This window comes from Lissotriton vulgaris, chromosome 3_1 (genome assembly GCF_964263255.1).
Source record: "Lissotriton vulgaris chromosome 3_1, aLisVul1.2, whole genome shotgun sequence".
In the NCBI taxonomy this organism is placed as follows: domain Eukaryota; kingdom Metazoa; phylum Chordata; class Amphibia; order Caudata; family Salamandridae; genus Lissotriton; species Lissotriton vulgaris.
This window is the reverse complement of record NC_141689.1, coordinates 2,016,993,724-2,017,011,553: the sequence shown is the minus strand read 5'-3', so window position 1 is coordinate 2,017,011,553 and position 17,830 is coordinate 2,016,993,724. Positions and strand designations below refer to the sequence as shown.

General features: G+C 48.9%; 1 protein-coding gene across 1 annotated transcript in view; it reads left to right on the top strand.

Moving 5' to 3' along the window:
- LOC147728741 (EF-hand calcium-binding domain-containing protein 6-like) overlaps positions 1-8,671 on the top strand; it is a 377,333-nt gene extending 368,662 nt beyond the window's left edge. Inside the window, exons 17-18 of the mRNA XM_086962496.1 lie at positions 1,174-1,312; positions 5,910-8,671. Of these exons, the coding sequence (XP_086818622.1) occupies positions 1,174-1,312; positions 5,910-6,167 (397 nt within the window). The 3' untranslated portion in view covers positions 6,168-8,671. The remainder of the gene's footprint in view (positions 1-1,173; positions 1,313-5,909) is intronic.
- The last annotated feature ends 9,159 nt before the right edge of the window (positions 8,672-17,830 follow it).

Here is a 17,830-nt window from a genome sequence, read left to right as displayed (position 1 = left end):
TGTCACTATAGGTTTAATTACATGAAAAGCACATTCTCTCTGGTGTTTGTGCTTGGGGTACTTGCTGACTGGTGCTACACATGGGATCAGGTTTGCCTTTGACAGGAGGTATGGTTTAGTGGGGTGCATAGTGTAAATTAATCTTGGTGTGAGGAAACAAAAACTCGGACATTTAATATTATTGTGTGCATCATGCAGAGGATGAAAAGTAGCAGGAACTGCTTTGATGCCATAGAGGCTAGCAGGAAGAACTGTTTTGGGGCGGTCAGTTGACGAGATTGTTTACCATGTTTTAAACTACTACAGTGGCATTGGGGAGGGCAGCAGCTGAAAAGCTCTGTCTTTACTGGTAAGCAGTGGTTAGATGGGGATCGGCCATCAGTCTTTCTGTCGGTGGTGGACAGGGGAGCAGTGGCAGCGGTCATGGGTTTGCAGTGACATCCGAGGGATGGTTTTAAAGGCGGGCGGAAAAGCATAACTGCAGGTTATGTAGGAGTGAGAGTAGAGTTAATGGATGCGTTAGTAGCAGACATGAAGGTAGTAGTCTGTGTTTGGAGGTGCTTTACTGAGCGGGGTTCGCTTGAAGGTGGTCATCAAGTAGGAGGATGTATTTGGTGGGCCGGCTGGAGGCAGTGTTATGTAACTTTCCTGGAGGGCGCAGCAGTATTTACTGATATATGTTAATTGCCCGATGAAAGGGCGGATGTGACCAATGAAGGAACCAGAATCCTTTTTTTTATGGCTGGGTTGAGCCCCTGCAGTAGGTCGGGTCGCTGGCCTGAGAGCTCTTGACTGATGTGGAGAATGGGCGGTCCCCTCCATGTACTTTGCAGGGGGGCCCCCTCAAGTTTCGTTATGCCCCTGCCCTCTAGGCTCCTTTCTTGCTTGCACGAGGACCCTGGTGTCCTTGCTGTGCATGTCACTGGTGAGACTGTGGTTTTTAAACTAACTACAACTTTTTTAAATGTATTTTTAAATTGTAAATAACACCTGTAAAGCATCAAAGTAATATAGTGGATACTCGTTTTGGGTAGAGACCCACTTGGTCTTTTTGTTTAATTTGTGTGATCAAGTGGTACAATGGAAATGTGTATTTTTATGTAATATTAGATATAATATATTGAATATACCCATGACTGACCAAGATGAAATAATTACCTCCTTCCTTTCCAGTGTGTCCTACATGGAATTTCTGAAGCCCTTTGCCTTACGTCGACAGATGTGGAAGAACGCCAAGCACATGACAGCCGCAATGCATGAAACACAGAAAGAGGCAGGACTCGGTGCCTTGAGCGCTAGACTGCAGAAGAAGGTATGAGTGTGCAGTCAGAAGAACCCTTTGGAACTTCTGCATTTCAGAGTATGGATTCATTGAGAACAGGGGGAGTGTGTGGGCTCTTAAAAGTGTTTTGAACAGATTAACCTAAGATAGTACAGAAAACATTTTTTTTTAATTTAGCAGTTATTGTATTGGAGAAATTTTATAGCGCCTCATACCCCTGAAGAGACTGCAGAGCACTGGGATTCACACAGGGTTCCTGGGCATCCTTTTCACAGTGAATGGATGACAGGGAGTTGTAGTAATTCTACCTATATGGTAGGTGTAGGTGAAGCTCCCGATCTCGGAGTCATGCTCTAACCACGGTGCAACGATCTGGGAGCTGCATGTAGATAGAAGTTGTTGATGACATTTGTGGGAACATCTGCAGAGCATATTTCATATTCACCTTCCCAGCTGAGCTGCTCTCACTCGCTTGTCATTGGCTTGGAGGTGGAATCTTCTGTCATCTCTGTGTGCCTATTGGTGCCATAGTCCACCCTCTTTTGGCTAATGCCTAAATCGGTGCCTCATATTGCGTTTAGTTACTGCTATTATATATGTGTACACCGTTGCACTGCAACCTAAGTAAAGATTGTTAGTAGCTCCCACGTCAGGTGGAGGGTAGTATTGTTCTATTGCTGCAAAAGCGAAAAAAGAGGTTCTTTTTAGCTACCGACGGCCCTATAGGAGTAGCACCCGTTTGGTTAATGGGTGGAGGCCTGGCTTCTTTGGACAGTAATTTAGTCCAGGCAATGTCCTTACTTCCATCTGCATGTAGTTGATTTTTCGTGTGCCTAATTGGTCTACCTTTTGGTGAGGATGGGGGCAACAACAATGCCTTAAACAGTGACACATCTCATTTATGCAGGTCAAGTTTTTTTGCCTAATTTTGGAAATTTCCTCCCATTTATTCAACTAGTTAATTGTCAGCAAAAGTGTTAATTATTGTGTATTTCTGGTGAACCCATGTTCTCTGCATTGGTGGCCCCTTCCCTAAGGCAACAAGAAAAAAATAAAATGACAATAACACATTGTTATTATCATTTTATTTTTCTGCATGGAGCCAGGTTGGGCCTGGGCGAGGCTGGGCTGGTGCACAGAAGGAGGAGTGGTATGCCGACCAAACCATCATGCGCACTTAGTGTTTCTTCACCCGGCTGTGTTGCACAGCCAGGTGGAGAACTGTCCTAAGGCTCCCGTGCACTTCCTCAGTGACCAAACAGGCTGCTCCGACCAATCATGACGCTGCTGTAATGCTTCTGAGAGCAGCATCATGATTGACTTAGGGGAGCCTGGGAGCTTCCTGCTTCCGACAGCCATAACCAGGAAAGTGTTTTTTTTTTCAACCCTGCCCTGCCACTCCCGATCCTAAGCAGCCGCCACTGGTTCTCTGAGGTTCGACTCTGAGGTCTGGGGTCTGACTGCCTCTAAAACTCTGGCTTTGCTCTTTGTGTGTAACAGTTGCCTAGCCTTCTGTGTGAATGTGAGCCTTGGTTCTACGTGTGAGTGTGGCCCTTGGTGTGCTGTGTGTTAGACTATGCTCTGTACACGAGGCATGTCTTCTCATATGAGAGTGAGATCTAACACTGTACGGCATATTTAAAAGCCCTTAGCACCACAGAAACTACACTTTCGTTGACGTTCCACTGGCGATACACATGGCGGCGTTAAGCCACTTAACATGGCTTAATGCCGCCTTGTAAATAACGGTACCAAAGGGGGTGGTAATGGACGGAGCATCTGTACCAATCAAACACTCACACCCAGTCAAAAGATCTGGGTTTAATCCATCACTGTTCTTTAGCCCACTCTGCCACCCCAGTTCAGACATAGCTATATGCAAATCAGTCTGCCCTGTGCCTCATGGGAACAGTCCAGCCCGAACTGCCAAGCCATGCCTTCCCTGGACCAGGAACAAGCTTCCGAGGACCGGTTTCTGGCATTCCAGCCGTCTTCAGCCCGGCTTGCTTGAATCCAGTGGCAAAGTGAGCAAGGGACTCACGTCTGAGCATACGCTGCCACACTTATGGCGACCAAAAACGGTACAAAAGGGGGTGGTAATGGACGGAGCATCTGTACCAATCAAACACTCACACCCAGTCGAAAGATCTGGGTTTAATCCATCACCGTTCTTTAGCCCACTCTGCCACCCCAGTTCAGACATGGCTATATGCAAATCAGTCTGGCCCCCGTTTGTACCGCTTTTGGCTGCCATAAGTGAGGCACAGGGTCAGACTGATTTGCATATAGCCATGTCTGAACTCGTGTGGCAGAGTGGGCTAAAGGACGGTGATGGATTAAACCCAAATCTTTTGACTGGGTGTGAGTGTTTGATTGATTCAGATGCTCCGTCCATCACCACCCCCTTTTGTACCACTTTTGGCCGCCATAAGTGTGGCAGGGTACGCTCAGACGTGCGTCCCTTGCTCACTTTGCCACTGGATTCAAGCAAGCCGGGCTGAAGACGGCTGGAATGCCAGAAACCGGTCCTCTGAAGCTTGTTTCCGGTCCAGGGAAGACATGGCTTGGCAGTTCGGGCTGGACTGTTCCCATGAGACACAGGGTCAGACTGATTTGCATATAGCCATGTCTGAACTGGGGTGGCAGAGTGGGCTAAAAAACAGTGATGGATTAAACCCAAATCTTTTGACTGGGTGTGAGTGTTTGATTGATTCAGATGCTACGTCCATCACCACTTCCTTTTGTACCGCTTTTGGCCTCCATAAGTGTGGCAGGGTATGCTCAGACGTGAGTCCCTTGCTCACTTTGCCACTGGATTCAAGCAAGCCGGGCTGAAGACGGCTGGAATGCCAGAAACCGGTCCTTGGAAGCTTGTTTCCGGTCCAGGGAAGACATGGCTTGGCAGTTCGGGCTGGACTGTTCCCATGAGGCACAGAGTCAGACTGATTTGCATATAGCCATGTCTGAACTGGGGTGGCAGAATGGGCTAAAGAACGGTAATGGATTAAACCCAAATCTTTTGACTGGGTGTGAGTGTTTGATTGATTCAGATGCTCCGTCCATCACCACCCCCTTTTGTACCCCTTTTGGCCGCCATAAGTGTGGCAGGGTATGCTCAGACGTGAGTCCCTTGCTCACTTTGCCACTGTATTCAAGCAAGCCGGGCTGAAGACGGCTGGAATGCAAGAAACCGGTCCTCGGAAGCTTGTTTCCGGTCCAGGGAAGACATGGCTTGGAAGTTCGGGCTTGACGGTTCCCATGAGGCACAGGGTCAGACTGATTTGCATATAGCCATGTCTGAACTGGGGTGGCAGAGTGGGCTAAAGAACGGTGATGGATTAAACCCAAAACTTTTGACTGGGTGTGAGTGTTTGATTGATTCAGATGCCCCGTCCGTCACCACCCCCTTTTGTATCGCCTTGTAAATAAGGCACCCTTTCACACTATACTTAGCGTGAAAGGGGTGGGCAATGGGTGCTGCTGTGAGTGTTCCACCGCAGCGCCCATTAATTTTGACGCTGCCATCTATTTACAAGGGTGGTGTAAATAGGAGGCATTGCCAAAATGAAGACCAAAAAAACCTAGTCTTATCATGACGAAGCAAGGATAAATGCTTTATTTCGCCTCATTTTTGCTGATTCTGTGTGTGCTGCATTGTGAATCACATATAGAAACAGAAACACACAATGCATGATTTTTTATGTGCAGGAAGGTTTCCCTTCCTGCACATAAACAATCATTTTAAAAATGACAAAATGCAACTTCTATGTGTGCTGCACAAAGCAGCACACAGAAGTTACACATCGCCTTTTAAGATTGTTTATGTGCAAGAAGGGACTCCTTCCTGCACATAGATAACAATTCCCCCTAACGATTGTGCAAGGGTGCCTGCTTTGGCGCTAGGCAGCTAAAACTAGCACCAGCACAGGGGGAAACACAGGACTGTATCGTATTGTTGTAAATACGGTGCAGCCCTGTGTTTCAGAAGTGGCAGAGCGTGGCGTTAAGCCAAGAAGGCTAACGCTGCACTCCGTCACTTCTTTGTAAATATGCCCCTGTCAGTCAGGACTGACTGCTTTATAATTCGAATGCATAGCTGTCTGTGTGAGCGCGAGGCCTGGATATCTGGGTGAGTGGTAGGCTTGTTTCTCGTGTGAGTGATGTCCTCTTTGTGCTCTGAATGTGAAATCTGCTTCTCTGTGTGAGTGGCAGGCCTGACTGAGTGTGAGGACTTGCTCTGAAGGTCAGGCCTGGGTCTCCCTGTGAATGGTAGGCCTGGCCCTGTGTGAATCTGAGGGATGTGTGAGTGGGATTCCTGGATCTGTCTTCCCGAATCTTAGAAAGAGGACATCAATAGCCACTAAGAAATAACCTATGCAGGAACACAACTCCAAGACGTACAATAATAAGCATATCTTTCTTACTTACGAATGCAAAATTTGAAAAATGCATATATCAGAGTCTGCAGCGATGCACGCCATTTTTCTGCAACCCTTTTTGTCTGCAGATTCCCCCAACAGATTGTATTGCAGTTTGCAAGAACATAAATCTTGTTTTGTACCCAAAGCTGCATTGATCTTTAAAATTTGATCAAACTAATTTGTAAACTTTTCACTTTAACTCCTAGTTGCCCAGTGAATGGAAGACTCTCCGTCGCGCCTGCAAGAAGTTGGATGCAGATGGCAGCGGTTACCTCTCCTTGCCAGACTTCAAGTCTGTCCTCAAGCTGTGTAACCTCACTCTGGACGAAAATGAAGTTTACCAACTCATGTCCAAGTATGACCAAAATATGGAAGGGCGAATAAATTACAGAACCTTTCTGGAAGACTCTGGCTTGAAAGGACGTACGTCTGCCATGAGTAAATCAAGTGAGCTTGGGGTGTAACACACCCAAGATCCATGGACATCCCCCCATCAAACCTAGAATGTAAAGGAAATGGACATATGCAGCACGTGGCCTCCATCCTACATGTTCACCCTCCCCAACAAGAGGGCCTGGGTCAGGCATTAGACATCCTTGATATACCTATAGGTGCAACCCTAATATCTGGAAACAAATAATTGTACAAAGTCGCCCTAACACAACACATCGATTTGTTGTATATGCACACCCTTGTTTACTAAAACAAACAATGTTGTACTCTTCTCCAACTCACTCCTTTCCTTAACCAAATGTGTAAGAACACTAATTGTAAATCAGACACCAGTATGCTATCAAAGTGCTGCATTCTTATTGGCTCTTTGCCGGCTGATATCTACCCACTAGATTTACAGTTTCGCCTCTGGCCCTCTGACTCCATCTTGGTCATTAGGGACCAAGGACTGCTCTCCTGCTTGGACAATATTGCGTAAATATGACACACTGTGCCTTACACTTTACTGGAGTTTATATCTTTGACCAAAAATCATCAAATAGTTTTATCTAACATTCAAAATACCACAGGGCATAATATCAAGGGAAACATCGCCGCTTTTTCGGCACATAGCGCCCAAAAAGTGGCAAATTTTTTATCACCATATTTTGAAAGACACGCTAACAAACGTTAACCCGTGTTTCCTTGCGACTTTGCATGTCATCCATCAATATCGCTAATGACATGCAAAGTAGGCATTCCTGAGCACTACAACATGGGAATCCTCGCTAACACGGCTTCACAATATTTACAAGCCATGCAGCAGACCCGCGAAGCGATAAAAATAACTGCGCTAACCGCGGTTATCGCAGGAATGTAACGCCTGCTTTTAAATTGACTTAGGCATACTGATAATGGGAGGTGGATTGCCAGGTTAGGTCCACACTCCCCTATCAGCAAGCTTCTCCTTAGCGCTGTGAAATCATCACAGGATTTCAAGCGCTATTCCTGATAATCAGCCTCTATTGCTGGAATTACATTGCCTGTTAGCAAAACGTTGATAATACGTCGCTAACACGGCGATATAATCCAGCGATAAAGAAAATTGCGCTTAGCGCGATTTGCGGAAATTATCGCATCTCCTTGATAATATGCCCCCACGTTTTTAAAGTAAAACTGGGTGTAAGTTATTTATAAAAATAATATTACTATTTTGTATTTGCTTTGCTACAATCTGAATTCAGGAACATAAAATTATGAAAGATCGTGTCAATAGTCCATTTGTTACCTATTTTCCTTTCACTTTCCATAAATGTACATCTCAGGGGCAAGTTAGTTTGTGTTTTTAACTAAAATTGCTATTGAAATAAGAAAGAAGTTACATAATACATCTCTGTATTTTATTGTGTCATAATGCAAAAATAAAGGTTATGATTAAAAATAGTTGGAGTTCCACTCAAACACACAGTCTGTTTTTCAGTTTAGTAAAAATATGCAGCGTCTATTTTCAGGCATTTGTGTTATGCAGGGAATATGGTAGACGTTTGGATGTCATAATATCAACTTGCAACAAAGTTGACTCCCCAGAATCTACTACCACTGTATCGTCAAGGCAAGTACAGACAGACAACTATGGGTCGACTAATTTAACTCCATATCTACTTATAGTCAAGGTACGTTGAGTAAGAATAGTACATTGGTCATTTTATTTCCTAACCTTGACAGGATAGTGGTGGCCGATATTGTGGACTCAATATTATTTCACTCTGGCCGGTGCAGCATTAGAGCCGTACTCCTAGAAAAGTTTGTACACCTCGGATCAAGCAGAGGTGTAAATCGCCTAATATACGTTTGCATTTTTTGTGAATTGGGTTTATGGTTGGTAGAATACAAATACGTAAAAGTTTATGAAACTTATAGTTAAGAAAAACCTTTAAGATAAACAAACCAGCTTCTGATCATGGGGGGAGAGGGTGAGCTTGATCATGGGGGGAGAGGGTGAGACTCCAGGCATTCCCGGAGTAAGCCAGGATTGCTACTAAAGTCACACCTCCTCATAGTAAAATCCATGTGATTTAAACCCTATGTTGCTGGGACGTGTGAGGAATATGGTTGAGTGAGAGCTAAAAAAGAAATACGAGAAAGAGAGATGGTCGAATCTCATTTTTGACGTCTGCATCCCCTTTGCAGAAAGTCCCTTAAGGCCTATTGCTCTTTCGCCTACCTTTAATTACTTGCTTCAAGGAATTTTACCACTCGTAAGATGAAACATGATCAGAAGTGCTCTAATACAGAAGCTGCACTTTCCTGATAATGCCATAGGTTTCTATGTCAAGACGCAACGCTGTTTGGCCATCTCTGTGCCAGGTCACTGCAGTCTGAGAGACAGCAACATGGCCTGGAGTCTTTTAGGCCAGATGAGCCAGTGGGCTTACTGTACGCCCTCCCCTGCCACTGTCCATGGAGACTGATGCAGGTGATACCGTCTCTGTAGTAATGTGATTTTATAGTTGCACACTGGACCTGTTGGATTCTATCTCCCCCCCCCCCCCACACCCCCCAAAATATGTATATTTCCTAGTATTTTCGATTTACATGATAACTCACACTCTCACCCTTCAGTTATTATAGCATTTATATACCTTGAATGAATAGAGTATGAGTGTTCAGGCTTAATGTTAAAACATCTTCATTAGGTAATTGCAATAGCCTTAGGTTCTCGTTTTTCTTCATATGCATTACACCAAATTAACACATTACTTGAATCCGTTCCTGGGTCCTTTTTTGTATGAAGCATATGTATCAAGGGCAGTTTTCTGGAACACTGAAATAAACAATTCAATGACTTATAAAAAAAGTTTCTCTCTCAACCTTCGCCTCACAGACACACACACACACACTTTGCTTTAATCAAACATTGACCGACTAATGTACATGGCTTCATATTTCAGGTTGTTCTACATATTCTGCTGGTATTTTTGTACTGAGTACTTGGCTGGCACTCATTGATTTGTATGTGTCTAATTCTTTATATCTGAAAACACACTTGTATTACTCCCAATGATCCAAATGATTAACAAATCAATAAAGTAAGTTACATACGAATCCATCTGCCTATTTCTAAGTGTGTTCCGCTTTTGGCACAGCATTTCATTCGCACAACATTTTGGAATTGCTTGCTAGCCAAAATATCACAATGCACCGTGCACGTACAATCAGAATGATACTGAAAAGCAGATTTGTTTCAAACATTTTATTTAGACTTTTAATACAGTGTCTCCACTCTTTGAAAATATATAATATCTGAAAGAGACATGTTAGTGATAGATTCCTTACCTTAGAATATCCCCAGGCGTCAGACTGGATCCGGAAAGTTTTGCTTAGCAGTACCCTTGCACGTCAGTAGGTGGCGTCCTGAGGCTCCGCGTCTGTCACTGGCGTCGTCAGCGCTGAGATGACGTCACGAAGAGTACTTAGGCACCACCCATGCGCGCTGATGTCAGTTCTTTCTTTTTCCGCGCCAGTAAGCGCAGATCCGGATTGAGCACATACCTTGGTCTCTTTTTGACCACTGTTTTGAGACTTTTGTCTCCCCACTTTTCTCTTGGTGCACGTAGGGATGCCCGGCTTTAAGTCCTGTGGGAGCTGTCGCCGAAACATGTCGGTAGCGGACCCCCACGATGTTTGCCTCTACTGCCTGGAGGCCGACCATGACTCCCAGGACTACCGTGACTGCCGTGCCATGGCCCAAAGGCCTTCCGGGAGCTGCGTCGGAAGTTGCTGGAGGTCCAGCATTCGTCTCGTCGCCGCTCCCGGTCTAGGGGCCATTCCCGGGACCACTCACGGAACCGGTGACGTTACTCCTTGGACTCAAAGTCTTCGCCTTCGGACTCCGGTTAGCGTCGCCATCAAAATAAGTAAAAGAAGCGTGTCCGCTCTCCGCCGTCCCGCCGTCGCTCCTTGGAGGTGGACGAGGGGGACAGAGGCCTAGTCCCGGTGACTCCTCTGGAGCCGGAGAGTCCCGCGGTCTATCCGCCATACCCGGGTCCATTGGCGACTCCTGAACAGATGCAAGATTTCCTTGCTGCTTTGGACCGCCTTTACAGGCCTCTGGCTCCCACCGGTGCTCCTTCGGGCCCTGCGGACCAGTGTCCAGATCCTGCTGGCCCGGCGGCTCAGCCATCGGCTCCAGCCCCGGCGCCACAGGATCCTGCGCCGATGGCTCCGGCCCCGGCGCCACGAGGTGCTGCGTTGCCGACTCCGGCCCCGGCGCCCCCCCAGCTCCAGCCCCGGCACCACCCTCGGCTCCAGCCCCGGCCCCGACCTCGGGTCAACCCCCGGCCCCGCACTGGATGCCGTTTATACCACACTTACTAGGGTTCCTTGACCATTTTGTTCCAGCCTGGGATCCGCATTGGGAGCCGGCGCCGTTCACAGCACCGTTTCCAACGCCGTTCGTCCCATCTCCAGCTCCGGCTCTGCCGCCACGACCGGCCCCCTTTACGCCAGGGGCGGATGCCGACTGGGAAGGGTCCGAGGACCCGCTTGCTCGGGAATGTGACTCTGAACTCGATTTAGTGGACAACTTGGGGGATGCAGGCAATCTCGATGTCTCTTCTGACCCGGGGTTCACCTCTCCCCCGCCTACTATGATGGAGGGTGCCTCCTATAAGATGGTCCTCTGTCGGGCTGCTGAGGCCCTCACTCTTGACCTCCCCACAGTGGCCCTCAAGACAAACCTCCTCACCGAGGTGCTCCAGACAGCGTCTACTTCGGCGGAGCCACTGCTTCCCTTTAATGACGCCCTTAAAGAGGTCCTCTTGGGCACTTGGTCAAGGCCGGCCAAGGGGGCCCCGGTGGATAAAAAAGTCATCAGAGACCACCGACCGGCGACCCCACTTTCTTGACCACTCACCCTACGCCTGAGAGCCTGGTCATTCAGGCCTTGACATCGCAGAGTGCCTTTCCCACGGCCCCGCCGGATAAGGATTCTAAAAGGCTGGACCAGTTTGGGAAGCGGTTGTTCTCCTCAGCCAGCCTTTGGCTACGGTCGGTGAACACCGCCTGCTTGTTGGGCCGCTACTCCCACGGGGTGTGGGACGCCGTTGCTCAGGTGTTGTTTCAGTGTCCTGAAAAGGTGCAGGCTACCCTTTCTCAGGCGATTGCTGGGGGCAAAGATGCGGCTAAATTTGCCATCCGGTGTGTGTTAGACACCGCCGACTCCCTGGGCAGGGCGATCTCTATGACCATGGCGTTGCGGCTTTACGCCTGGTTGCGTTTGTCCGGGTTCTCGCCCGATGTCCAGAGTTCGCTCATGGACATGCCCTTTGATGGCACTTCTGGTTTTCATTCGTTTCATAAACAGGGTTGAGGCGCCCAGGCACGCTCTTCCACCAGGCCTGGGCAGAACCAGCCACAGCGAGGCTGCGGTCACGGTTTCCGCAAGGGCAGGCGGGGACCAGCGCGCGGGTCCACCCACTTTCATCCCCGCTGCTTCCACCTCTAAACCCTCCTAATCTGAGCTTCAGGGAGTACCCCACGCCAGTGGGTGGCAGGATCCGCCACCACCTCCCCGATTGGTGCGAGATTACATCAGACAAATGGGTGCTGCAGATAATCTGCAAGGGTTACTCCCTTCCCTTTCAGTCCCCAACCCCAGCCATGTCACCTCGGTGCCACCACATGTCGGGGGATCATTTGCCTCTTCTCCAACAGGAAGTTGCAGCCCTCTTGGCCAAGGGGGCTATTGAGTGCGTTCCTGGGCCAGAAGTAGGGAGTGGTTGCTATTCCCACTACTTTCTGATCTCCAAGAAGGACAAAGGGAGTCTGCGTCCCATCTTGGACCTCCGGGACGTGAATCGCTTACTCAGGAAGGAGAAGTTAAAGATGCTCACCCCGGCTCAGGTCTTGACTGCTCTCGACCCTGGAGACTGGATGGTAGCGTTGGACTTGCAGGACACATATTTTCACATCCCCGTCCTGCCGGCCCACCAGCGTTACCTGCGGTTCACGGTAGGCCGGGAGCATTTTCAGTATGCCCTGCTCCCCTTAGGCCTTACCAGTGCCCCTCGGGTGTTTACGAAACTGATGGTGGTGGTCGCAGCTCATCTGCGCAGGTCAGGGGTGTCAGTCTTCCTCTACCTCGACAACTGGTTGTTGAAGGCGAGCTCGTCCCAGGCAGTCGTCAACCACCTACAGACTACAGCTGACCTCCTGCATTTGCTGAGGTTCTCCCTCAATGTGCCGAAGTCGCACCTGAGTCCCTCTCAGAAGTTTCCCTTCATCGGAGCTGTTCTGTATTCGACGCAATTTCGGGTGTATCCTCCCGAGTAGCGAGTCGGGGATATTCGGGCTATGATTCTGATCTTTCAGCCCCTATCCTGGGTTTCAGTTAGGATGACCTCCTGTTCCTGTGCCTGATGGCCTCCTGCATCCTGCTAGTGCGATATGCCAGATGGCATATACGGCTCTGCAGTGGGACCTGAAGTTCCAGTGGGCACAACATCAGGGCAACCTGTCTGATCATGTCCAGATCTCAGAGGGCACTGCACGACAACTGCAGTGGTGGCTCATGAATTGCCATCGGGTCAATGGCAGATCCCTCTCCCTTCCCCAACCGGAGCACACAATGGTGACAGATGCGTCCCTCCTGGGATGGGGAGGCCACTTGGGAGAGGTGGAGATAAGAGGCCTCTAGTCTCCGATGGAGTCCCGGCTCCATGTCAACCTTCTGGAGCTGTGGGCGATCCGACTTGCACTGAAGGCATTCCTTCCCTCTATCTGGGGAAGTGTAGTGCAGGTGTTCACGGGCAACACCCCCACCATGTGGTATTGCAACAAACAGGGCGGGGTGGGGTCCTGGACCCTATGTCAGAAGGCTCTGCGCCTCTGGACATGGCTGGAACGTGAAGGCATTACCTTGTTGGTTCAACACCTGGCAGGTTCTCTGAACGCCAGGGCGGACAAACTCAGCCGACGGTGCTTGATGGATCACGAATGGCGTCTGAACACAAACATGGCGCAAGGTCCCTTTCTGCAGTGGGGAGAGCCTTGGTTAGATCTATTCGCCGCCGAAGAGAACGCGCAATGTCATCAGTTCTGCGCATTGGAATTTCCAAGGCGGCACTCGCTCTGAGACCCTTTTCATCTCAAGTGGAGCTGCGGTCTACTGTACACTTTTCTGCCTATACCACTTCTGCCCAGAGTTCTGAAGAAGATCAGGCGCGACCAGGCCCAAGTTATTTTTGTGGCTCCGGACTGGGCTCGAATAGTATGGTATCCCGAGCTACTCAGTATGAGCATCGATCCCCCGATCCGTCTGCCTCCTCGGGAGGATCTTCTGTCGCAGCAGCAGGGGACGGTCCTCCACCCAAACCTGTCCAGCCTCCACCTTCTGGCAGCCAGGCATCCCTCCACTAAAATGGTATACGCCTGCCGATGGAACAAATTTGTGGCATGGTGCACAGCAAAGGCCGTGGATCCCCTTTTGGCCCCTCTTTCTGAGGTTATTCTGTTTCTCCTATCTTTGGCCCAGCAGGGCTCTGCTCTGGGCACTATCAAAGGCTATCTTTCTGCCATTTCCGCCTTCCTGAGGTTTCCTGATAAGCCTTCTCTTTTTAAGTCTTCGGTTGTTAACCGCTTTCTGAAAAGGCATTACACACACCTTTCCTCCCTTGCCTTTCATAATGCCTCAATGAGACTTCAATCTTGTCTTGACTTTTCTGATGTGCGCTCCCTTTCAGCCTCTTCATAACTGTCCTTTATGTCTTCTTACTCTAAAGACGGCTTTCCTGGTAGCTATCACCTCTGCCAGAAGAGTGAGTGAGTTCCAGGGTCTTTCTTCTAAACCTCCTTTCCTTTCTGTTCATCTGGACAAGGTGGTTTTAAGGACCCGTCCTTCTTTCTTGCCAAAGGTTGTCACGCCCTTCCACATCGGGCAGACCATCACTTTGCTCACCTTCTTTCTGTCTCCGCATCCTTCCAGGGAAGAGGAGAGGCTCCACCGTCTGGACCCAAAACATGCGGTTGCTTTCTATCTACAGCGTACACAACAGTTCCGGGTGGATGATCAGCTCTTTGTTGGCTACGTTGGCGCCTAAAAAGGTCTGGCTGTACACAAACAGACCATTTGCCGGTGGGTCATTCTGTGCATCAAAGCATGTTACCCCTTGGCCAAGAAGGAGCTTCCTGAGGGGCTGCATGCCCATTCGACCAGGGCAACTGCAGTCACTACCGCCTTTGGACGCGGCGTTCCCTTGCAGGACATTTGTCAGGCAGATGCGTGGGCCTCGCTGCACACGTTTACAGAGCACTACTGCCTTGACAGTCAAGTCCAGAGAGACGGCTTCTTTGGCTGTTCTGTTCTCCGTGACTCCCTGGTGTCATTTTGTTCGCAGACCCACCACCGGGGTTGGTATTGCTCGGGTATCAATTCTAAGGCAGGGAATCTATCACTAACGTGTCTCTTTCAGATGCACAAGTTACTACTTGTGTAATGATATATCTGTAAGAGACATTAGTTAGTTATTATTATTATTATTATTATTAAGCTGTTTTATAGCGCGCACAATTACTCCGGAGTATCCTGGCGCGGAAAGAGGGGAACAGTAGACGCAGAGCATAGATCAGCAAACATACTAGACAGCTATTCTAAACAGGTGAGTCTTCAGCGCTTTTTTAAAAGCAATGAATTCGTCAATGCAGCGTAGAGCCGCAGGGAGGGCGTTCCATGCGCGCGCGGCCTTTACAGTCACAGAGTGGCCTCCCAGCCGAACACGCTGGAAGCGCGGGACCAGCAGCAGATGTTGAGCTGCTGAGCGTAAATCTCTGTTAGGGAAGTACCGCGTGAAACGTTTCATCAGATAGGCAGGGCCACACCCATTGATGGCTTTATGGGCCAGAGTCAGAATTTTGAAGGTAATACGATGCTGTACCGGCAGCCAATGCAGGCTCTCCAGATAACTTCTAACACTGATCCGCCTGGAGATATTCCCCAAAAGTCTGGCGGTGGCGTTTTGAATAATCTGGAGCCGCCCGATCAGATAGGCCGGTGAGCCACTGAACAGGGCATTGGCGTAGTCCAGACGCGAGAGAATTAAAGCTCTCGCGACTGACTCGCAGGCCGGGGCAGGCAGATAAGGGAAAATTTTTCTAAGAGACTTCAGAGTCCCAAAGCAGCCACCAGTGAGCCTCTTGATGTGCCCCTCAAAGCGGAGGTCTTCCCCAAACCAGACCCCAAGGTTTTTAGCCAAGGTGTTAGAGGCACATGGTGCAGGAAAGCCAACCGGCCACAGTAGGGATCGAAAATCAGGGGGGAACTGGCCATAGAGCAGGATTTCAGTCTTGTCCTCATTACACTTCAATTGAGCAGACGCTAACCAATTGAAGACTGAGGACAGACAGTTCTGAATCTGCTCAGTGTCAAGCGCCTCTCCAGGCCAGGTAAACAACAACTGCGTGTCGTCCGCGTAGGCTATAACTTTGGCTCCCAGATGTTCTGCTAGTTCAATCAGAGGTGTCAAATATATATTAAAGAGCAAAGGGCTCAGAGTCGAGCCCTGTGGGACTCCTGTCACGAGAGGTCTCGCCGAAGAGGAGTAAGGGGGGAGCCAAATCTGTTGGGATCTAGCCGACAGAAATGAGCTCAGCCAATCTAATGCAAGACCTCCAATGCCAATGTCGGCAAGCCTGGTCAAGAGGCGTTGGTGGGGAACCGTGTCAAACGCGGCAGAGAGGTCCAATAAAATTAGAGCCGCTCTGCCGCCACCATCCAAACACTCTCTGACCGCCTCCGAGATTTCCACAAGAGCCGATTCAGTGCTGTAGGCAGCACGGAACCCGGACTGTGCCTCATGCAGAGCTCCGGAGCTTTCCACAAACTTGTTAAGCTGCTGGAAGGCCAGTTTCTCTCCAATTTTTGCCAAAGCAGGGAGCAGCGATATCGGACGGTAGTTAGTCAGAACCGCCGGATCAGCACCAGCCTTTTTAAGGAGGGGCAGAAGTTTGGCTTGTTTCCACTCAGAAGGCAGGCTGGCTGATTTAAATGAAAGGCCGACTAAGTGTGATACCTCCTGAACAACTACGTCGGCAACCGCCGCTAACACTCTTGCTGGACAAGGGTCCGATGGTGACCCGGATTTCAAAGATTTAATCACAGCAAGAGTGTCGGTAGTTGAAGGAGGGGCAAACTCCGTCAACCAAGCCGCTGGAGCCCTCAGAGGAATCAGGAGAGTTAAGGCATTTGAGGGAATAATAGCGGCAAAGTTGGACTGAATAGCCGCGATCTTATCCTCAAAAAACCCAGACAAACTCTCACACCAATCCCTAGAAGCTGGTACTGTCCGCTCCTCCGCGCAAGGGGACAGAAAGCTGTTAACAATTGAGAAGATCTCTCGGCTGTTGTTATTGGCCTTGGCGATCCGATTGGCGTAGTAGATGCCCTTTGCCTTTTTAATACTGGCGTAATAGGTTCTCTGTTCTTTTCGCAGTGTTTCCTTGGCCAAAGGGCAATAAGATCGCCGCCATTAGTGATAGATTCCTTACCGCCCCGCCCATCCTCCCCGTTCTGCGAACTGATTACTAGGGTTAAGGTCATCCCCTTTTAGGGCCCTAGTTTAATGCACCAATGGTCAATATCTTGCATGGCTCTGCATTCCTGGCGCGGAAAGTCATGTATAGAACTGACGTCAGCACGCATGGGTGGCGCCTAAGTACTCTCTGTGACGTCATCTCGGCACTGACGACGCCCGTGACGGACGCGGAGCCGCAGGACGCCACCTACTGACGCGCAAGGGTACTGCTAAGCAAAACTTTCCAGAACCAGTCTGACACCTGGGGATATTCTAAGGTAAGAAATCTATCACTAATGTCTCTTGGAGATATATCGTTACACAAGTAGTAACTTGTGCAGCTTTCCTAATCCTCTGCAAACTGCATGCTCACATTTCTGGTAGGGGAAGACAAAAAAAAAGATAAATCCTATTGCATGTATGCTAGGACAAGAGCATATTTATCTTCCTCATCCTTCGTGTGAGCATCTCACAATGACTCCTGTTGTTGTTACTATCACAAATAATGTATTCACAGAACAATGTATGGTACCTTTCTCGGTCCAACTGTTGCAGAGCCCTAAAATACTCTCTGTTTTCAATAAAGTTTAAAGCTTGGACTTTTAAACAGGTTCTGCGCTACCAGAAGGACCATTGGTAACAGGCCTTGGCGAAGGTAAACAATAAACTAGAAAAAAACATTATGGCAGGTAGTCCAGAGATACAACATTGGAGACGAGGATAAATCTAAATCCTGCCCTGTATGCTCTTGGGTCCCTGGCATTGGTGGACCCGTGAGAGTGGAAGCACCAAGGGGCTGAGACAGGTTGATACTTCACTCCAGCGCACCACAATTGTTGAAGGCAGCCCTGACGACCAAGGAAGACTGACATAAATTTGAGATGTGGGTGTGAACCTCTCCCCCCCTCCCCCCTCCCGAAACACAGAGGGAATCTCGTCTTGCACAAATCAAAGAAAGCTCCTTGCTTTTACTGCATGTGAATCTTGTGTCACAAGGTCCACGTGGCAGAGTCAGTGATTGATGCCTGCAAGTATTTTCTTTGTGAATAGTGCAGCTGCCTCATGCTCTCCATATGTTCTCTACAGAAGTACTGATGGTGACTTTGAAAATAAATACAGATAGTGAC